Source organism: Rhinichthys klamathensis, unplaced genomic scaffold (assembly GCF_029890125.1).
Source record: "Rhinichthys klamathensis goyatoka isolate OS25496 unplaced genomic scaffold, OSU_Roscu_1.1 h1tg000852l_1, whole genome shotgun sequence".
NCBI lineage: Eukaryota > Metazoa > Chordata > Actinopteri > Cypriniformes > Leuciscidae > Rhinichthys > Rhinichthys klamathensis.
The window spans coordinates 19,343-35,333 of record NW_026607225.1 but is presented as its reverse complement, the minus strand read 5'-3'; the positions used below and the strand labels follow the sequence as shown (position 1 = coordinate 35,333).

General features: G+C 40.4%; 2 protein-coding genes across 2 annotated transcripts; both read right to left on the bottom strand.

The window, feature by feature from the left end:
* Positions 1-9,883: 9,883 nt before the first annotated feature.
* foxg1c (forkhead box G1c) lies at positions 9,884-11,923 on the bottom strand. Its single transcript, XM_056243860.1, has one exon. The coding sequence runs from the start codon at positions 11,487-11,489 to the stop codon at positions 10,326-10,328; it is 1,164 nt and encodes a 387-aa protein (XP_056099835.1). The 5' UTR covers positions 11,490-11,923; the 3' UTR covers positions 9,884-10,325.
* A 1,596-nt stretch (positions 11,924-13,519) lies between these two features.
* Positions 13,520-15,618, bottom strand: pglyrp5 (peptidoglycan recognition protein 5). Its single transcript, XM_056243857.1, has 4 exons — positions 15,307-15,618; positions 15,010-15,205; positions 13,910-14,028; positions 13,520-13,745 (listed from the first exon to the last, which is right to left on the bottom strand). The coding sequence occupies exons 1-4, from the start codon at positions 15,347-15,349 to the stop codon at positions 13,561-13,563; spliced, it is 543 nt and encodes a 180-aa protein (XP_056099832.1). The 5' UTR covers positions 15,350-15,618; the 3' UTR covers positions 13,520-13,560.
* Between the last annotated feature and the right edge of the window lie 373 nt (positions 15,619-15,991).

Below are 15,991 nucleotides of genomic sequence, written 5' to 3'. Positions count from 1 at the left end.
GACATCCGGCTCTTGGTTGAGCTTAGAGAAACAGTGGTATATCAACTGCCTAGAAATGCTGGTGGTTTTTCTGGCCCTCAAAACCTTCCTACCAGACCTGAAAGGGCACCATGTTGAACCAAGAAGAAGAAGAAGAAGAAGAAGAAGAAGAAGAAGAGGAAGGAACTTTATTGCCAAGTAGTGTTTTACACACACGAGGAATTTGCTTTGGTCATAATAAAGTGCTAGACAAACATACAAACATAAACAGACATACAGTTGACATAAATAAATGTAGATTAAAAAAAATATGTAATGGACAATATAAAAAATACACGACAGCCAGATTAAAATAGCCAGCACTAAATATTTTCATGGGCATAGACATTTGTATAATTTTAAATACTTTGCAAGAGGGGAGTGTCAGTGGGGGGGGGGTCGGGCCTTGTTAATGAGGCTAACTGCAGACGTAAAGAAACTGTTTTTGTGGCGAGAAGTTTTAGTTCTGATGGACCGCAGCCTCCTGCCAGAGGGGAGAGTCTGAAACAGTTTATGTCCGGGGTGGGAGGGGTCAGCTGCAATCTTTCCTGCTCGCCTCGTAATCCTGGAGGCATACAGGTCCTGAAGTGATGGAAGATTGGAGCCAATCACCTTCTCTGCAGAGCGAATGATACGCTGCAGCCTGCTCTTGTCCCTGGCGGTGGCGGCATTGTACCAGATGGTGATGAAGGTGGTGATGATGGACTCAATGATGTCAGTGTAGAAGTGCATCATCATTGTCTTTGGCAGACTGAACTTCTTAAGCTGCCGCAAGAAGTACATCCTCTGCTGGGCCTTTTTGGTGATGGAGGTCCTGGGAAATGATGGTGCCCAGGAACCGGAAGGAGTCCACAGCGTTGACTTGAGAGTCACACAGGATGATGGGGGAGGGTGGGGCTGTGGTCTTTCTAAAATCCACAACCATCTCCACAGTCTTCAGAGTGTTGAGCTCCAGACTGTTCTGGCTGCACCAAGTCACCAGATGGTCGATCTCCCATCTGTAGGCGGATTCATCCCCACCAGAGATGAGCCCAATGAGAGTGGTGTCGTCCGCAAACTTCAGGAGCTTGACGGACTGGTGACTGGAGGTGCAACTGTTGGTGTACAGGGAGAAAAGAAGGGGGGAAAGAACGCAGCCTTGAGGGGATCCGGTGCTGATGGTCCTGGAATCTGGAATCTGTTTTCCCAGCTTCACGTGCTGCTTCCTGTCCGTCAGGAAGTCAGTGATCCACCTGCAGGTAGAGTCAGGCACGTTCAGCTGTAAGAGCCTGTCCTGCAGCAGTGCCGGGACAATGGTGTTAAAAGCGGAACTAAAATCCACAAACAGGATCCTGGCGTAGGTTCCTGGGGAGTCCAGATGCTGGAGGATATAATGAAGGGCCATGTTTACTGCATCGTCTACAGACCTGTTTGCTCTGTAGGCAAACTGCAGGGGGTCCATGAGTGGATCTGTGATGGATTTAGATGGGACAACACAAGACGTTCAAAAGACTTCATAACTACAGAGGTCAGGGCAATGGGTCTGTAGTCATTTAGTCCCACAGGCCTAGGTTTTTTGGGGACAGGAATAATGGAGGAGGCTTTGAGGCAGGCTGGCACATGGCATGTCTCCAGTGAGGTATTAAAAATGTCTGTGAACACCGGAGACAGCTGATCAGCACAGTGCTTCAGGGTGGAAGGAGACACACAATCTGGCCCAGCTGCTTTGCGGGATTTTTTGCCTCCTGAATAGCCTGTTGACTTCCCCCTCTGAGATGGAAAGAGGAGGGGAGGGGGTGGAGCTGGCCAGCTCTGAGGAGGGGTTGGAGGAAATGGTGGACTGGGGCAGAAGCTGAGCGGAGGGGTCACGGAGGATGATGTCCGGTTGACTCTCAAAGCGGCAGTATAACTGATTTAGTTCATTTGCCAGGCGAGAGTCGTTTATGGAGTGGGGGACTTTCGGTTTATAGTTTGTAATCTGTCTGAACCCCCTCCAGGCCGAAGTGGCGTCGTTTGCTGAGAACTGGTTCTTTAGTCTCTCTGCATACAGCTGTTTAGCCTCTCGCACCTCTTTGCTAAACCTGTATTTTAACGCCCTGCACTCGGCCCTGTCACCACTTCTAAAAGCATCCTCCTTTTCCAACCTTAGCTGTCTGAGTTTAGCTATAAACCAGGGTTTGTCGTTGTTATAACTCACCCTGGTACGTGTTGGTATACAGCTGTCTTCACAGAAGCTGATGTAGGACGTCACAGCCTCTGTGAACTCATCTAGATTGTTTGTAGCAGTCCTGAAAACATCCCAGTCAGTGCAGTCGAAACACGCCTGAAGATCCTCAACAGCTTCACTGGTCCATTTATTTGATGTCCTCACTACAGGTTTGCAGAGTTTTAATTTTTGTCCGTAAGCAGGAATCAGATGAACCATTACGTGATCAGAGTGTCCCAGTGGAGCGCGTGTGACAGCGTGGTAGGCACAGCTAACTGTGGTATAGCAGTGGTCCAGAGTGTTCCCCTCCCTGGTTGGACACTTTATGAACTGTCTGTACTTGGGGAGTTCTTGGCTGAGATATCCCTTGTTAAAATCACCAAGAATAATAACAAGGGAGTTCGGATTTGTCTGCTCCACACGGAGTATCTGGTCGGCCAGCATGCGCTGTGCGTCCTGCACGTTGGCCTGGGGCGAAATGTAAACACCGACCAGAATGAATGAAGTAAACTCACGGGGGGAGTAAAACGGTTTGCAGTTTATGATAAAATATTCCAGATCAGGAGAACAGTGCTGGTGAATCACTGTCACGTCTGTACACCAACCATTGTTAATATAAAAATATATTATCTTTGATACCAATCTTTCATTTGAAAGTCACGTGTCTAGTATCTGTAAAACTGCATTTTTCCATCTTAAAAACATATCTAAATTATGTATCTAAATTATATAAAACATATCTAAATTATGTTAAAAGCGCTATATAAATGAAGATGACTTGACTTGACTTAAAAACAGACACCACCACCCTTTGTTTTGCCGGAGAGTTCTTTATCACAGTCCGCTCCGTATAGTTGGAAACCAGCCAGCTGCAGCGCGTTGTCCGGTATCAGTTCACACAGCCACGTTTCCGTGAAGCACAGAACAGAAGATGAATAAAAGTCTCTGTTTTTCCCCACCAGAAGCCGAAGTTCATCCAGTTTGTTGCACAATGAGCGCACGTTGGAGAGAAATATTGCCGGTAGCGATGTGCGAAGTCCCCGCCGGAGAAGACGCACAAGCGGCCCGGCTCTTTTTCCTCTCCTGCGGCGCTTTACAGCGTGAACGACAGCGAGAGAGCCCTTCACCAAAAAGTCCAATAATTCCACTGATGACACAAGGAAAGTGGGAACTAAATCCACTGGAATTGCTGCCCTGATGTTCATGAGCTCTTCTCTGGCAAAAGACCACCGAGAATCACAGCCAAGTTAACACACGAAAACAAAACAAAGCGCACCTAACACCGAGGCTTCTATACTCAGCGCCATCTTAATATCTCTTAATAACCAAGGGGCAGACATGCTGTCCTGGGGCAATGTGTCCTCAGGGGGTTGTATGCTTCATCCCCAGACGGTTCGCATGATCTGGAGTGTTTTAGGGAGGGCAAAGGTCGACCTCACTCTGCCCAATATTCTTCTCAAAGGACAGGGACTCACTGGCCCACGAGTGGCTTAGCCTTGCCCTGTATGGCTTTCCTCCAGTTACGCTGCTCCCTCAGGTCATCAGATGAATCAGGGAGGACAGATGCGCAGTCCTTCTGGTGGCCCCTCTTTTGCGGAACCAGTCATGACTCCCCGAGTTGATGCATCTGCTCAAAGCAGCTTCCTAGCCAATTCCCCTGAGAAAGGACCTCCTCTCCCAGGCAATAGGGACGATTTGGCACCCCCAACCCGAGTTATGGGCCCCTACATGTCTGGTCCGCTATTGAATTGCGTTCCCATAGTGTCTTAGGATCCAATACAAGTGAACCGTATCAATAGGGAACGTACTCGGTTACTAATGTAACCTCGGTTCCCTGAGATAACGGGAATGAGCATTGTGTAGCTGGCCGTGCTACCACGCTGCACAACTCGGTGCTCGCCGCTTTTCATTCGAAAGATTCTGAACATCATGGCAACTTTTGCCCGTTATATATAGACAGGTAGCCCCGGCCATTTCGGCAGTCTGCAGCGCCATAGTTTCACTGCATGATTCAATCTGGCTTCAGTATTTCAGTTTTTCCCATTCCCCGTTATCTCAAGGAACCGAGGTTTCGTTAGTATCTGAGTACATTCTCTATTTTAATATACTTTAAAATATTATTTATTTTTGCAATGCAAAGCTGAATTTTCATCAGCCATTACTCCAGTCTTCACTGTCACATGATCCTACAGAAATCATTATATATATATATATTATAGATATAGCCTAGATATGCTACATATGCCTACATATTTTACTTTTTAAAATATTTTGCTGTCATGAAATAGAGCAGTCTGATCTAGTGATCTGCCTCATTGAAGTATTCATGTCTAGATAACAGAAGAATGTGTCTGGCCTCTTAGCCGTGGTGTGGGGTAATATTCACGGGGCAGGGGTCAGGTCTGTAGACCAAACAGACATCTCTTTGTTATGTGTCATGACTGACAGGGAAGACGGCTGTATGATGGGGAGAGTTTGTAAGACAGACAAAGATGTGTGTCTGTATGGTGCTCAGACTCCAGGGGATTGGCTTACTGCTTAGAGACAGGCGGGCGCCCGCGGAGCACAATCCCACCCATGTGATTTCACAGGTTGGTGAGTTTGCTCGGGATAATCGCACCCTATAGTGTGGAGATTTGAAGATCATGTCTGTGGAATTGGTTTACAAAGCTTAACTATGGTTAGGAAATACACACCGAGCCCAGAGTTATTCAAGTACATCGGCTTATGTTTTTACCTCTCCAGATCACTTCCTTCCTTCCTTCCAGACTGGGTTTTCTCTCGACTTCCACCATGCATCTTTGGCGTCTTACAAGTGTTCCTTATAAACAGAAAACAGAGTGCAGTTGTGCTTAAAACCTCGTTAAGTTGTGCTTTAGACCTCTTTTGACAAGACCTCTAAGAAATCTATGGGCATCCTTAAATGAGGAAATAATACATAAAAAAAATTTCTTTTGTTGTTGTTGTTGTTTTACAAACAATGTAAATGTTTGAGCTTGGTATTAGTCAATTCTGTTAACTTTACAGTAAAAAAAAGCAGCTGTGGTTGCCAGAAATGTACCGTAAAAAATATGGTAGTAAATACAAATTGAACTTAAATTTGAAAACCACCTTGAAAACACAAGTGATAAAGAGAAACCGACATGATGAATCAAAGTTCATCACAACTATAGAAGGTGCACGGTGTCATACACAAATACTAAACGCATCATGGAAACATACGGCACAAAAATAATTCAATAAACATTAATTAAACAACATAAGATGTAACATAATACCCGAATGTATAACTGATAAGAAAAATTAACCGTTATATCAATGAAACAGCATCGGTTAGGGTTAGGGTTATATTTAACAGTAAAAAAATATAAAATTCCATGAAACATCACATTAGATCACTATTGCAGATTAGAATATATTATATATTATATTATACTGCAGACTCACCCAAATCTTAGCCATTAAAGAATTTATCCATATACCATATCCAGTATATATACACAAAGTTAACTGTAAAACTGCTTTAGAATGATATTTAGTGTAAAAAGTGATACAGAAATTGAATTAAATTGAAAAATGTCTCCCTCTGATGTAGAAATATAGAAAAAAAAGTGTTTCTATGATGGGTAGGTTTAGTTTTCTGTGTTGGGTAGGTTTAGGGGTTGGGTTAAGGGGATAGAATATACAGTTTGTACAGTACAAAAACCATTACATCTATGGAGAAGCCCCACAAAGATAACAAACCAGACGTGTGTGTGTGTGTGTGTGTGTGTGTGTGTGTGTGTGTGTGTGTGTGTGTGTGTGTGTGTGTGTGTGTGTGTGTGTGTGTGTGTGTGTGTGTGTGTGTGTGTGTGTGTGTGTGTGTGTGTGTGTGTGTGTGTGTGTGAGGTCTCACCAGCAGGTTTCAGTGGACACCTTATATTCCAGCCTCAGGGAATCACGTGGAGAAGCACATGCTCAAAAGTTTCTGATTTATATCTCAGCTGTTTGTTTTGTAGGCTGTATAGTGTGATCGAGGGGTGTAGAAATCGTTAGTCAAGCCTGTCAAAGGGAGGATGTTATTTATTACACAAATTAAAGGAAAATAGTATCAACTTACAGCAGCCTTTGGGCATCTCTTCACCTGTCTATTTGTTTTCCTTTCACTCTTTCTCCTCTCACATCCGGCTCTCGTTCCCCTGCAGACTAATAACACGATTACTCAGCAGTCATATCAATATTATGGTTATCTTTTGCATCAGAGATTGTAGCCAACAGTTTTCCAGTAAGGTTACAGTTAAGCGCGCCTGAAGTCGCCTGTATGTTTGTGAGAGATAGCATTGTGTCCTCATAAAGCTCTCTTTGTTTGATGAAGAAGAGGCTCCAGAAACCTGTCTTGAGAGGCGTCTTCACACATCTGTGTGTTCCTCTCTTTATATCAGGTGATATTTGAGAGGTGAGGTGAAGTTCACCATTGTATATAATGAGATATAATGTGAAACTATAACCGTGCTGCTATACAGTAAAAAAATTAATTGGTCTTGTAATGTTGTGTATATTTTATTAAGAAAATTGTGGTTCAGTGTTGAATAGAAAATATTGAGAACATTTCACTAATAAAATCAAGAGATACATTTTCAAAAAAAAATTTAAGGAATCAGTTTTGAGGCTTGAATTGAGGAACCAATTAAGCTGATAAAATTAAGGGGAAAAGGCTACCTATTTATTTTAAGAGAATTGGTTCAATTATGCAGGTTTTATTTAGAGACACCATAGTTAGTTCCCAGCATGCTTTGCATATGGCTGGAAATGGAGAGTAAATATTGAAATTAAGTGTTATTTTATGTGTTTTTTTAGTAAAGGGAAACATCTGTTAATGTTTAATGTTCAGTTATGTTTAACATTTGAAAGAGTTTATATTATATTGATGTTCTGATCATTACCATTGTGCAGAAGAGTAGGGCTTGGTTAGGTTGTGAATACTGCATATATTAAAGGTGCCCTAGAATGTTTTTTTTAAATTATTTTACAATGTTTCCTGGGTTACCCTCATAATGTTAGTATGTTTTTTAGATAAAAAATAATCATAATTTAGAAATAAATGCCATTTTTCCTAGCCTGCTTTTAGCCTCTGATTTGAACACTCTGTTTGAAGGGGCGTGTCTGCTGTGGGATTCAGTGCAGAGCCATATAGAGTACGTTAAACTGAAGCTCAAGCATGTTCGCTTGAAGTGCGAGAACCAATGAGGTTCATTCTCGTGTGTTACGCAGCACGTTTGAGCTTCTGTGAGAACCAGTGATGTTGGTACTCACACTTCAAGCAGGTGTAGTTGAGCTTCTGTTTATGTTCACTGATCAATGTTTATATGTGAGTAAAAGCCTAAATTTAATCTGTTGATTGCGATTGAGTTTCTTCAGAAAATGTTGACTAAACCGCTCAATTCATTTGGATTAGTTTTACGATCTCTTTATGAACTATGAACTTATGAGGCATCAAAGTGGTAGTTGCGTAGCTGTCAATGGAGGAACATAAATCTCTCAGCTTTCATTAAAATGATCTTCATTTGTGTTCTGAAGAAAGTCTTACCAGTTTGGAACGACATGAGGGTGAGTAATTATTGACAGAATTTTCATTTGAAGGCTCAACAGTGTATAGATATATAGTTACAGCTGTAATAACATGAAGGTATTTTAAAAAATATATAAGTACAATGTAAAAACATATTACACCATTTTGCATTGTATCAAATAATTAATTTAAATTAATTTAAATGAAAAAAATAGTCAAATAATTAATTTAAAATAGGTTTAATATTAAAATCACCTAATTTAAAAAAAACTATACCAATTCAATATTAAGACAAATAAAAAACCTGATTTTAAAACAGATTTGTTAAACGGAAAAGTCTGACTGATGGCTCAGACGAGGGCACGTGAGGTCTGCTCAGATCGGTGAGATCTGGACTCAACTGGTTTCCTTAGTTCAAGGGCAACACTTTTCATCTAACTCACTCAATTACCACAGCTTGTACAAATGTGAAAAACCACTTGTGTCTATTTGAAGTGGTGTAATCTGATGAACGTGATTTTTATTTCTAGCGTGCTGTGGTTGGATTCTCTCTTTCTCTCTGAATTTCCTTCTATCATCTCTTTTTATCTCTCCCCTCCTCAGCCATTTGAAAAAGGAGACCCACTTCATTACTGAGCTGAGGCTGTGATCGCACTCTAGAGACCCTCAGACAGTGTGTGTGTGTGTGTGTGTGTGTGTGTGTGTGTGTGTGTGTGTGTGTGTGTGTGTGTGTGTGTGTGTGTGTGTGTGTGTGTGTGTGTGTGTGTGTGTGTGTGTGTGTGTGTGTGTGTGTGTGTGTGTGTGTGTGTGTGTGTGTGTGTGTGAATGAGAGGGGAGAAAGATGTGGAAAAACAAAGCACTGTACAATATTTTCACATTTCTTATATGGACGGCTAATCAGATATTTATCTGCATATCGTTGAATACACACATAAACCATTTCATAAAACATTACAATTTGTATTAAATCATGGGCCGTGGGCCTGCTCTAAATTCCCTGCATTGTTGAATAAATGGATAATCTATTAATTCACGAGACGAGGTTTAAGCATATGAACTCTCAAACTCCAGCTTTGTACAATAGGTTTTTATTTGTTCTAACCTTTATGAATCAAGAATATCAAAGTGCCGTACAAAATAAAAATGATAAAAGAGTAAAAACATTCAATTAACATATTTTCACATATTTTTATAGGGAGGTTGTTGTTAATTGAAAGCAAAAATAGGTAAAATTTCAAATCACATTGAAAAATAATAAATAAAGGATATTTTTACATACACATTTTGAATATATGAAAAGTTGGTAACACTTTACAATAAGCTTTCCTTTGTTAACACAAGTTGATGCATTAACTAACATGAACTAACAATAAGCAATACATGTTTACAGTATGTATTAACCTTTGTTAATGTTAATAAAAATGTCCATGTTAGTTCCACTTCAAAGTGCATGTTAGCAGATACAATTTTTGCATCTTAAAAATGTATTATTAGAAAATGTTGATATTAACATTAGCTAAGATTAATAAACGCTGTAGAAGTATTGTTTTTTGTTAGTTCATGTTAACTGATGTATTTGATAATGTTAACAAAATATGAAACCTTATTGTAAATTATACCAAAATGTTATCGGCTGTCTGCAAATTTGAAATTGCAGTAGGAGATTTCTTTTACAAAACAATTAATAAACAATTAATTGTCATAATAATAATAGTTTGTTACATTTATATAGCGCTCTTAGGTACTCAATGCGCTTTACATATATGGAAAGGAGAATCTCCTCAACCACCACCAATGTTCAGCATCCACCTGGATGATGCGACGGCAGCCATTCTGTGCCAGATAGTCCACCACACACACCAGCTTACTGGTGGAGAGGAGACAGAGTGATGAAGCCAATCAGTGTGTATATGGGGATGATTAGGAGGCCATGATGGACAGAGGCCAATGGGCAAATTTGGCCAGGATGCCGGGGTTAAACCCCTAGTCTTTTTCCGAAGGACATCCTGGGATTTTTAATGACCGCAGAGAGTCATGAACAACAAAGGTCTGTTCCTCCAAAACATTTATTTCCTTTGAGTGGATACATGTTTGGGCCAGGTCAATACTACAGGCCAAGACCTGTATAGGCTTCTTCTTAGACAAATATCTACAGTATTAAGATTATGTGAGTGACTGTAAATGCTGAACAACACGAAGACATCTTATGAAAAAGCACCGGACAGAATCATGCAGTTAAACTTTTCTTTTTGGTATCGTACATACAAACTGCCATCTAAAGAAAAACCAGCAGACATCAAAAAGAGACATATGTGGAGCACAACATGGTTGTTTCCCTCAGCTATTTCCTTTTTTTAGAAGTGCATTGACTATCAGATCGGCACGTTTAGTTCAGCCGTCATGTCCATACAAATATTTGCGTAACTCGTTTGTGTGGTAACTAAACTGTAAACAACTGGATATTACGAAATAAAACTTGTTTGGCCACAAATATTTGGCCTCACGTGAAATTAAATAATGGATAAAAAGATTGCACATGAATTGCGTGTCTACTCTTCAAAAAGCTGGAAATGTTCAGTGCATGGAGTTGGCTGTGTTAAAATGAGGAAAATAACTGGGAATGTCTGAACATAGTCCTCCAATGTATTCAGAAGAAGGAGATGGCTTTCCAGGGAATAACTGTCCAGAAGGAGATGTTTTGGAGAGGTACGATTCCTCCTGCGACCAGGGTGACAGTCCCGCTGTGTGAGGCACCTGGTGAGAGTAAAAGTAACTGGACTGATTGGAAAGTAAATTGAAAGAGCGGGGAGCAGAGAGAGGCAGAGGCACAGAAGCAGATGTGGAGAAGGAGGAGGTGGAGGACATCTGTTCACAGCCCATTCCATAATAAGCTGCCTCTTGGGCGGACGGGAGAAGCAGTCTTTCCGCAGCGGGACCGACCGAGCTGAAGTGGCGCGAGCTCTGGGACAGAACCGACGCGGCGTAGTTGTTGTGGTGAGCCGCGGAGCTCGGGTGACGATGCTGGAGAGTCACGAACGGCGGGACGGGCCAGTAAAACGAGCCTGCGAATGCCAGTCCTGCGGTGGCGGCGGAGGATAGCCGTGCGCCTCTCTTCATGGCCAGCTTGGCTCGAGACGCGGCTGTAGACCGGCGCCGGAGTTTTCCAGTGGTTCCGCCGATGAATACGTCATCGCTGGACGGGTCCAGCATCCAGTAGTTGCCTTTTCCCGGGTCGTCGTAGTGGCGCGGGACCTTGACGAAGCACTTGTTGAGGCTCAGGTTGTGCCGGATGGAGTTCTGCCAACCCTGCCTGTTTTCTCGGTAGTACGGAAAGTTGCCCATAATGAACTCATAGATGCCGTTGAGGGTGAGCCGTCGCTCCGGGCTCTGGCGGATGGCCATCATGATAAGCGCGTTATAACTAAACGGAGGCTTATCGGGTTTGCTCTTCTTCTCCGGTGACTGTCCATCTGTTCCTTCACACGTTTGCTCTCCAACTCCCACAGACTCTTTTTTATCCGGTCTGTTCGCTTCGTTCCGTTTTGGAATCTGCTTGTCTTTTCCGTCATTTTTCTGCTGGTGATGGGAGCGCGCGATGGGTGGCTTTGCGGCTCGAGAGCGCGGAGCTTCCGGCGCGGCGCTCGAGTCGCTCCTCGCGCGCTCGTGTCGGAGCAGTAAACTACTGATGCTGAAAGACGACTTGTGGAAAAAACTCACGGGGGATTTTAGTTCCTCCATGTTTAACAATACAAACACGCTCCTAAATGTGTCCAACAGGACTTAAAAGTTTCGAAAAAAACCTATAGCACGTCCATTCTTCGGAAACGCTTGCGGAAAAACAAAAAGATCTGATAAGTTTCCGGCACAGCCAATCTCTCTGACTGATCAATGAACTCGAAGGCTCAATTATAACACTTCGAAAGCCGGTGAAACTCAAGCCTCTCACCTGAGACCGCCCTTCTGTTTACACATTCATCTGATTGAATGCCTGTCAGAAGCGAGTGAGGCAAAAAGACGTTATGCTAAGGAGTTCTGATATACGACAACACTTGGAGATGTGAGTAAACAAACAGCTTAGGATGGACATGAACCTAATCTCTGGAGGATGAACAAATAGAGGAGCGTGTCCTTCACGGACCGTGCAAAAAAACAAACACTTTAACGTAACTCAGTGCTTTTTTTCGCCATGTGCTTCAAACTTTGATAAACTGTTCCCATATTTGTCTGCTTCAAATTAACGTTGTTTTGAAATATACCCATTCGTAAAATGTAAATTAATGTCAAGTACAAGGAGTAGACCTACTGTGGTTACAATCTGCCCCATAATCGGAGTGAGTTGGACAACATTTGAAAACATGGACGTTTTAAATGTTGCGCAAATTTAAACTAAATTTAGCTAGGCCTACATATTAGATGAAAGGCAGCTATATATCAAATTAAACAAGACAAACTGCCTATACCAGTTCATGCATTGGAATTTTAGGTCAAACTTTATATTAGGTGTCATTTACTACTTGCCTAGGCCTACATAAAAATATAGCCTATTATTGATGTACTTGTTCATGTTAGTGTAAAACGCTGCGGTTACACTTTATTTTAAGGTGTCATTGTTACAGTGTAATTTCATATATTAAATTTATACATTATACTGAGTAATATTAATTAATAACAGGGTTAGGATAGGATTATGGTTTGGTATAGGGTTAGTTGCATGTATGCATCATTTATTGTTATTACCATACCATAGTAAGTATGTAACATATTTAACGGACACAATAAAATAAAGTGTTACATCAAATGATAAATTTAAATATTAGTACATAGTAGTTACGGCACTTAAATGATAATAAGGATCATAAGCAAAATGTTAAATTTAAAGAAATTTCTTCAAATTTACTTTTTGTCCAAATTCCTTCATTTTTATAGAGAGCTTGCAACTTCTATGACCTTAGCAGGGTGATGGTCACCTCACCCTGTAGCTCATTTCTAATTGGTTAAACTGTTAGATGTTTAGTGGCATTGTGCAGACAATTTATTTTTCAGTTTAATTAGCTATACTTGTACAAATAATAATTACATGCAGGTATTTTAAGTATAAGTAAAGTACAGTATGTATACAATAAGTGCATTGTATCAAATAATTAATTTAAATGATAGTTAAAGACAATTATTATATAATGGGACCAAGTTACAGTAAATAATACAAGTACTAAACAACAGATAAAGTAAAAATAATTACATATTTGTCTAATTATTGCATAATAAGAAGTGCATATAAATTAGAAAGACTAGTAGGGCAAACAGTAATAAAATCAATAAAAGTTCAGTGATAAAAACACATTGACATTAAAACTTCGCTTTTGCTTTTTGGCAGAAATAAAAAATCCTTATCAATGCATGAGCTCACAAGTACATCTCTTTTAGCCTCTACAAATGTATTTGCATATACATTGTTTACAGCCAGAGTACAAAATTATTACACGTCACTGTACAGTCCATTTTACGTTTTTGTGTGTGTGTGTGTGTGTGTGCAGAGAAATGAAAACATAACATAATCATGTTTTCAAGTATAGTCAAGAAAAAAATAATTATGGATCTGGAACATGGATCTTACTGGATAAACAGAATTTTCAATTTTCTGAATTTATTTGGATCATGTTTGACGACTCTTAATTATGTCCTTCAGAACTGGTTCAAAACTGGTTGTGATAGAATTTATATTTATCCAGAGAGACTTTCACAAGACACACAAAAATAGATGATTCAGTGCTGCATACACTACAGGGGTTTAATGCAACTTGTGCAGTCATCATTGGTTTCGTAATTGGTCTCTTAGTTTTGGTAGCAGAGCGTATAAATGTTCGCCCGGACACTCAGTCTTTCCCACGTCTCTATGTCCCTCAAGCACAAAATTGGGGCGCACATGACCGTGAAGCACTCCAAAGTGCAGCAGTCTTAGCAGAGCGGACAGTGATGCAGAACTGGGCAATTCATCTACAGACAAATAGAAAATACAACATATCTTCTTTATGATGTGTGAACTTTGGTTCAGTACTTCATTACGTCTTTCCATTTACAAAAAAATAGTGTAAACACCACAAAAGACAATAAATATAAGATGAAAATTAATGTAATAATAGAGGTAGTCGTGTGCTCACCATTGAAGTTACCCATGAAGGCGATGCCAACAGAATATAAGTTGTGTTCCTTTGCATGGGCCCCTACAATCCCCCATCCCCGCCCTTCATACACCACCCCATCTCCAGATATCAGAAAGCTGGAGGAACACAGAGTTGATGATTAATGTAGCCTATAGACTAGATGCAGTCCAGTTATGTCAGCAGAATTTAAACGGGACAAAACATGCCTTTTAATAGAAATATGAAAATATGTGTTTATAAAAAAACAAGATAGAAGGGTCTACAGGGCACCTTTTGTTTTTTTGTCACATGACAAAAAATGGCTTCCTACATGTTGGTTACACCTCCCTGACTTAGATTTGGTGAAATCTTTTCTTTTCTTTTTTTTAAAATAATAATCAATAATAAATACAGAATTTCTGTCTATTAATGAGATTTTTTTCCCCCGTTAAATACAATCACTGCCCAAATAAAAGGGAACATTCTCAGAACTTTTTAAGTTAATAATGTTGGCACAAAAACATTATTTACACATCGTTCATGGAACTTTTTTTCTGAAACATTTTAGTTGGACGCTATCTAATGTTTTTTTTTTTCAAATGTTATTTTTTTCAGAATGTTCAGAGAACATTCAAACGTTCCATAATGTTTGCAAAACATTTTTAGTTGCACTTTATTTTACAGTAGGCTATACGTGCACTTACAAGTGGACTACAGTGTAATTACCTAAGAAAGCTAGGTAATATAATGTAACTACATGGGTATAGGTTTAAAGGTTCACGGTTTGATATTACCCAGTTATTGCAATTAAGTAGCTACATAGTAGGATGCTAATTTTAATTCAGAAAATAAAATAAAATTCAGAAAATTAAACGTGTTCATCATAGAAAACGTCCTATAGTTTTCTTTTGTTTGTTTTAGTTTAAATCGCATTTCAATTGTCTGACCGGGCAAAAAAGAGTCACGTCATTGCTACATTTATTCATGAATCCATGGAATTCCAAACAAAGTTTATAGGCTACAAGCCTAGTTCAGCAAAACAATTACAAACATTTGTATTTATTAGATACGTAATAAACGTGTGGTCAGACGTTAAATGTAGTGTTCTAACATCTTACTTATAACCGATATCGTCGAAGCCCCTCTCCTGCATGTGCATGCGCTGGATGTGCGCGAGCTGAGAGACGCTGTCGCGCGGACGCGAGCAGTACAGGAGCGCCGTATGGTGAACGATCACAATCTGTGCGGGACTCTTCGTCGCTGTCCTGTCTCGAGGATCCACTGCGTTCCAAGCACGACGACACACTACATGCGCTGCGAAACAACAGTGTGATCAGATCAAAATGCTAGAAATGACATATAATTATAATTACCGTGCGCGCGATCGCTTGTGGATGATTGCTCTCACGTCTCACCCGAGTTCATGTCCACGGTTTCTCCAGGTGTGTGTCCGTCCATATCAGCGACAAACTTTTCTTTCAAGAGCCGGCGAATGTAGGCTTCATGACTTGCAAACTGACAAGTTTATTAGCTTGCCTTTGACTGACAGGGAGGGACACACACGTGTTGTTGATACTTCCGCGTACTTTCCTGTCTCGTGCAAAAATTCCTGCAATAACATTAGATGAAGAAATTAGCCCATGCTGCACGAGCTTTTTATAGATAATGGAAATGCCGCTATGATCTGAATGCTGATATTTTCCATTGCAAAAATAACAGAAGTGCATGGCAGCTTGGCATGAAAAGAGGCAGTTACACTTATAGGATACACAACAATTACACAATCTCTGAACATGAGAACAAGTCAAACCTTGTGATTATTCTCTTTTTAAGTAAAACTTCATTACTGTGACCCCAAAATTGTGAATTCCGTTGTATTAGATTTAAAGGGATAATTCATCCAAAATGTCATATTTTGCTAACCCTCATGCAAAAAATATATGTTTTGTATATACTTCTTAGAAAATGTACTTCATGTGGTAACATCTAAAATAACTGGCTTTGTTGAAATGAAATAAATTATTTAAGATTACTGATTAATCAACCAACCTGAAAAAACTATTCAGGAAGCATAACTGTCAGTAGATATAATCTGATTTC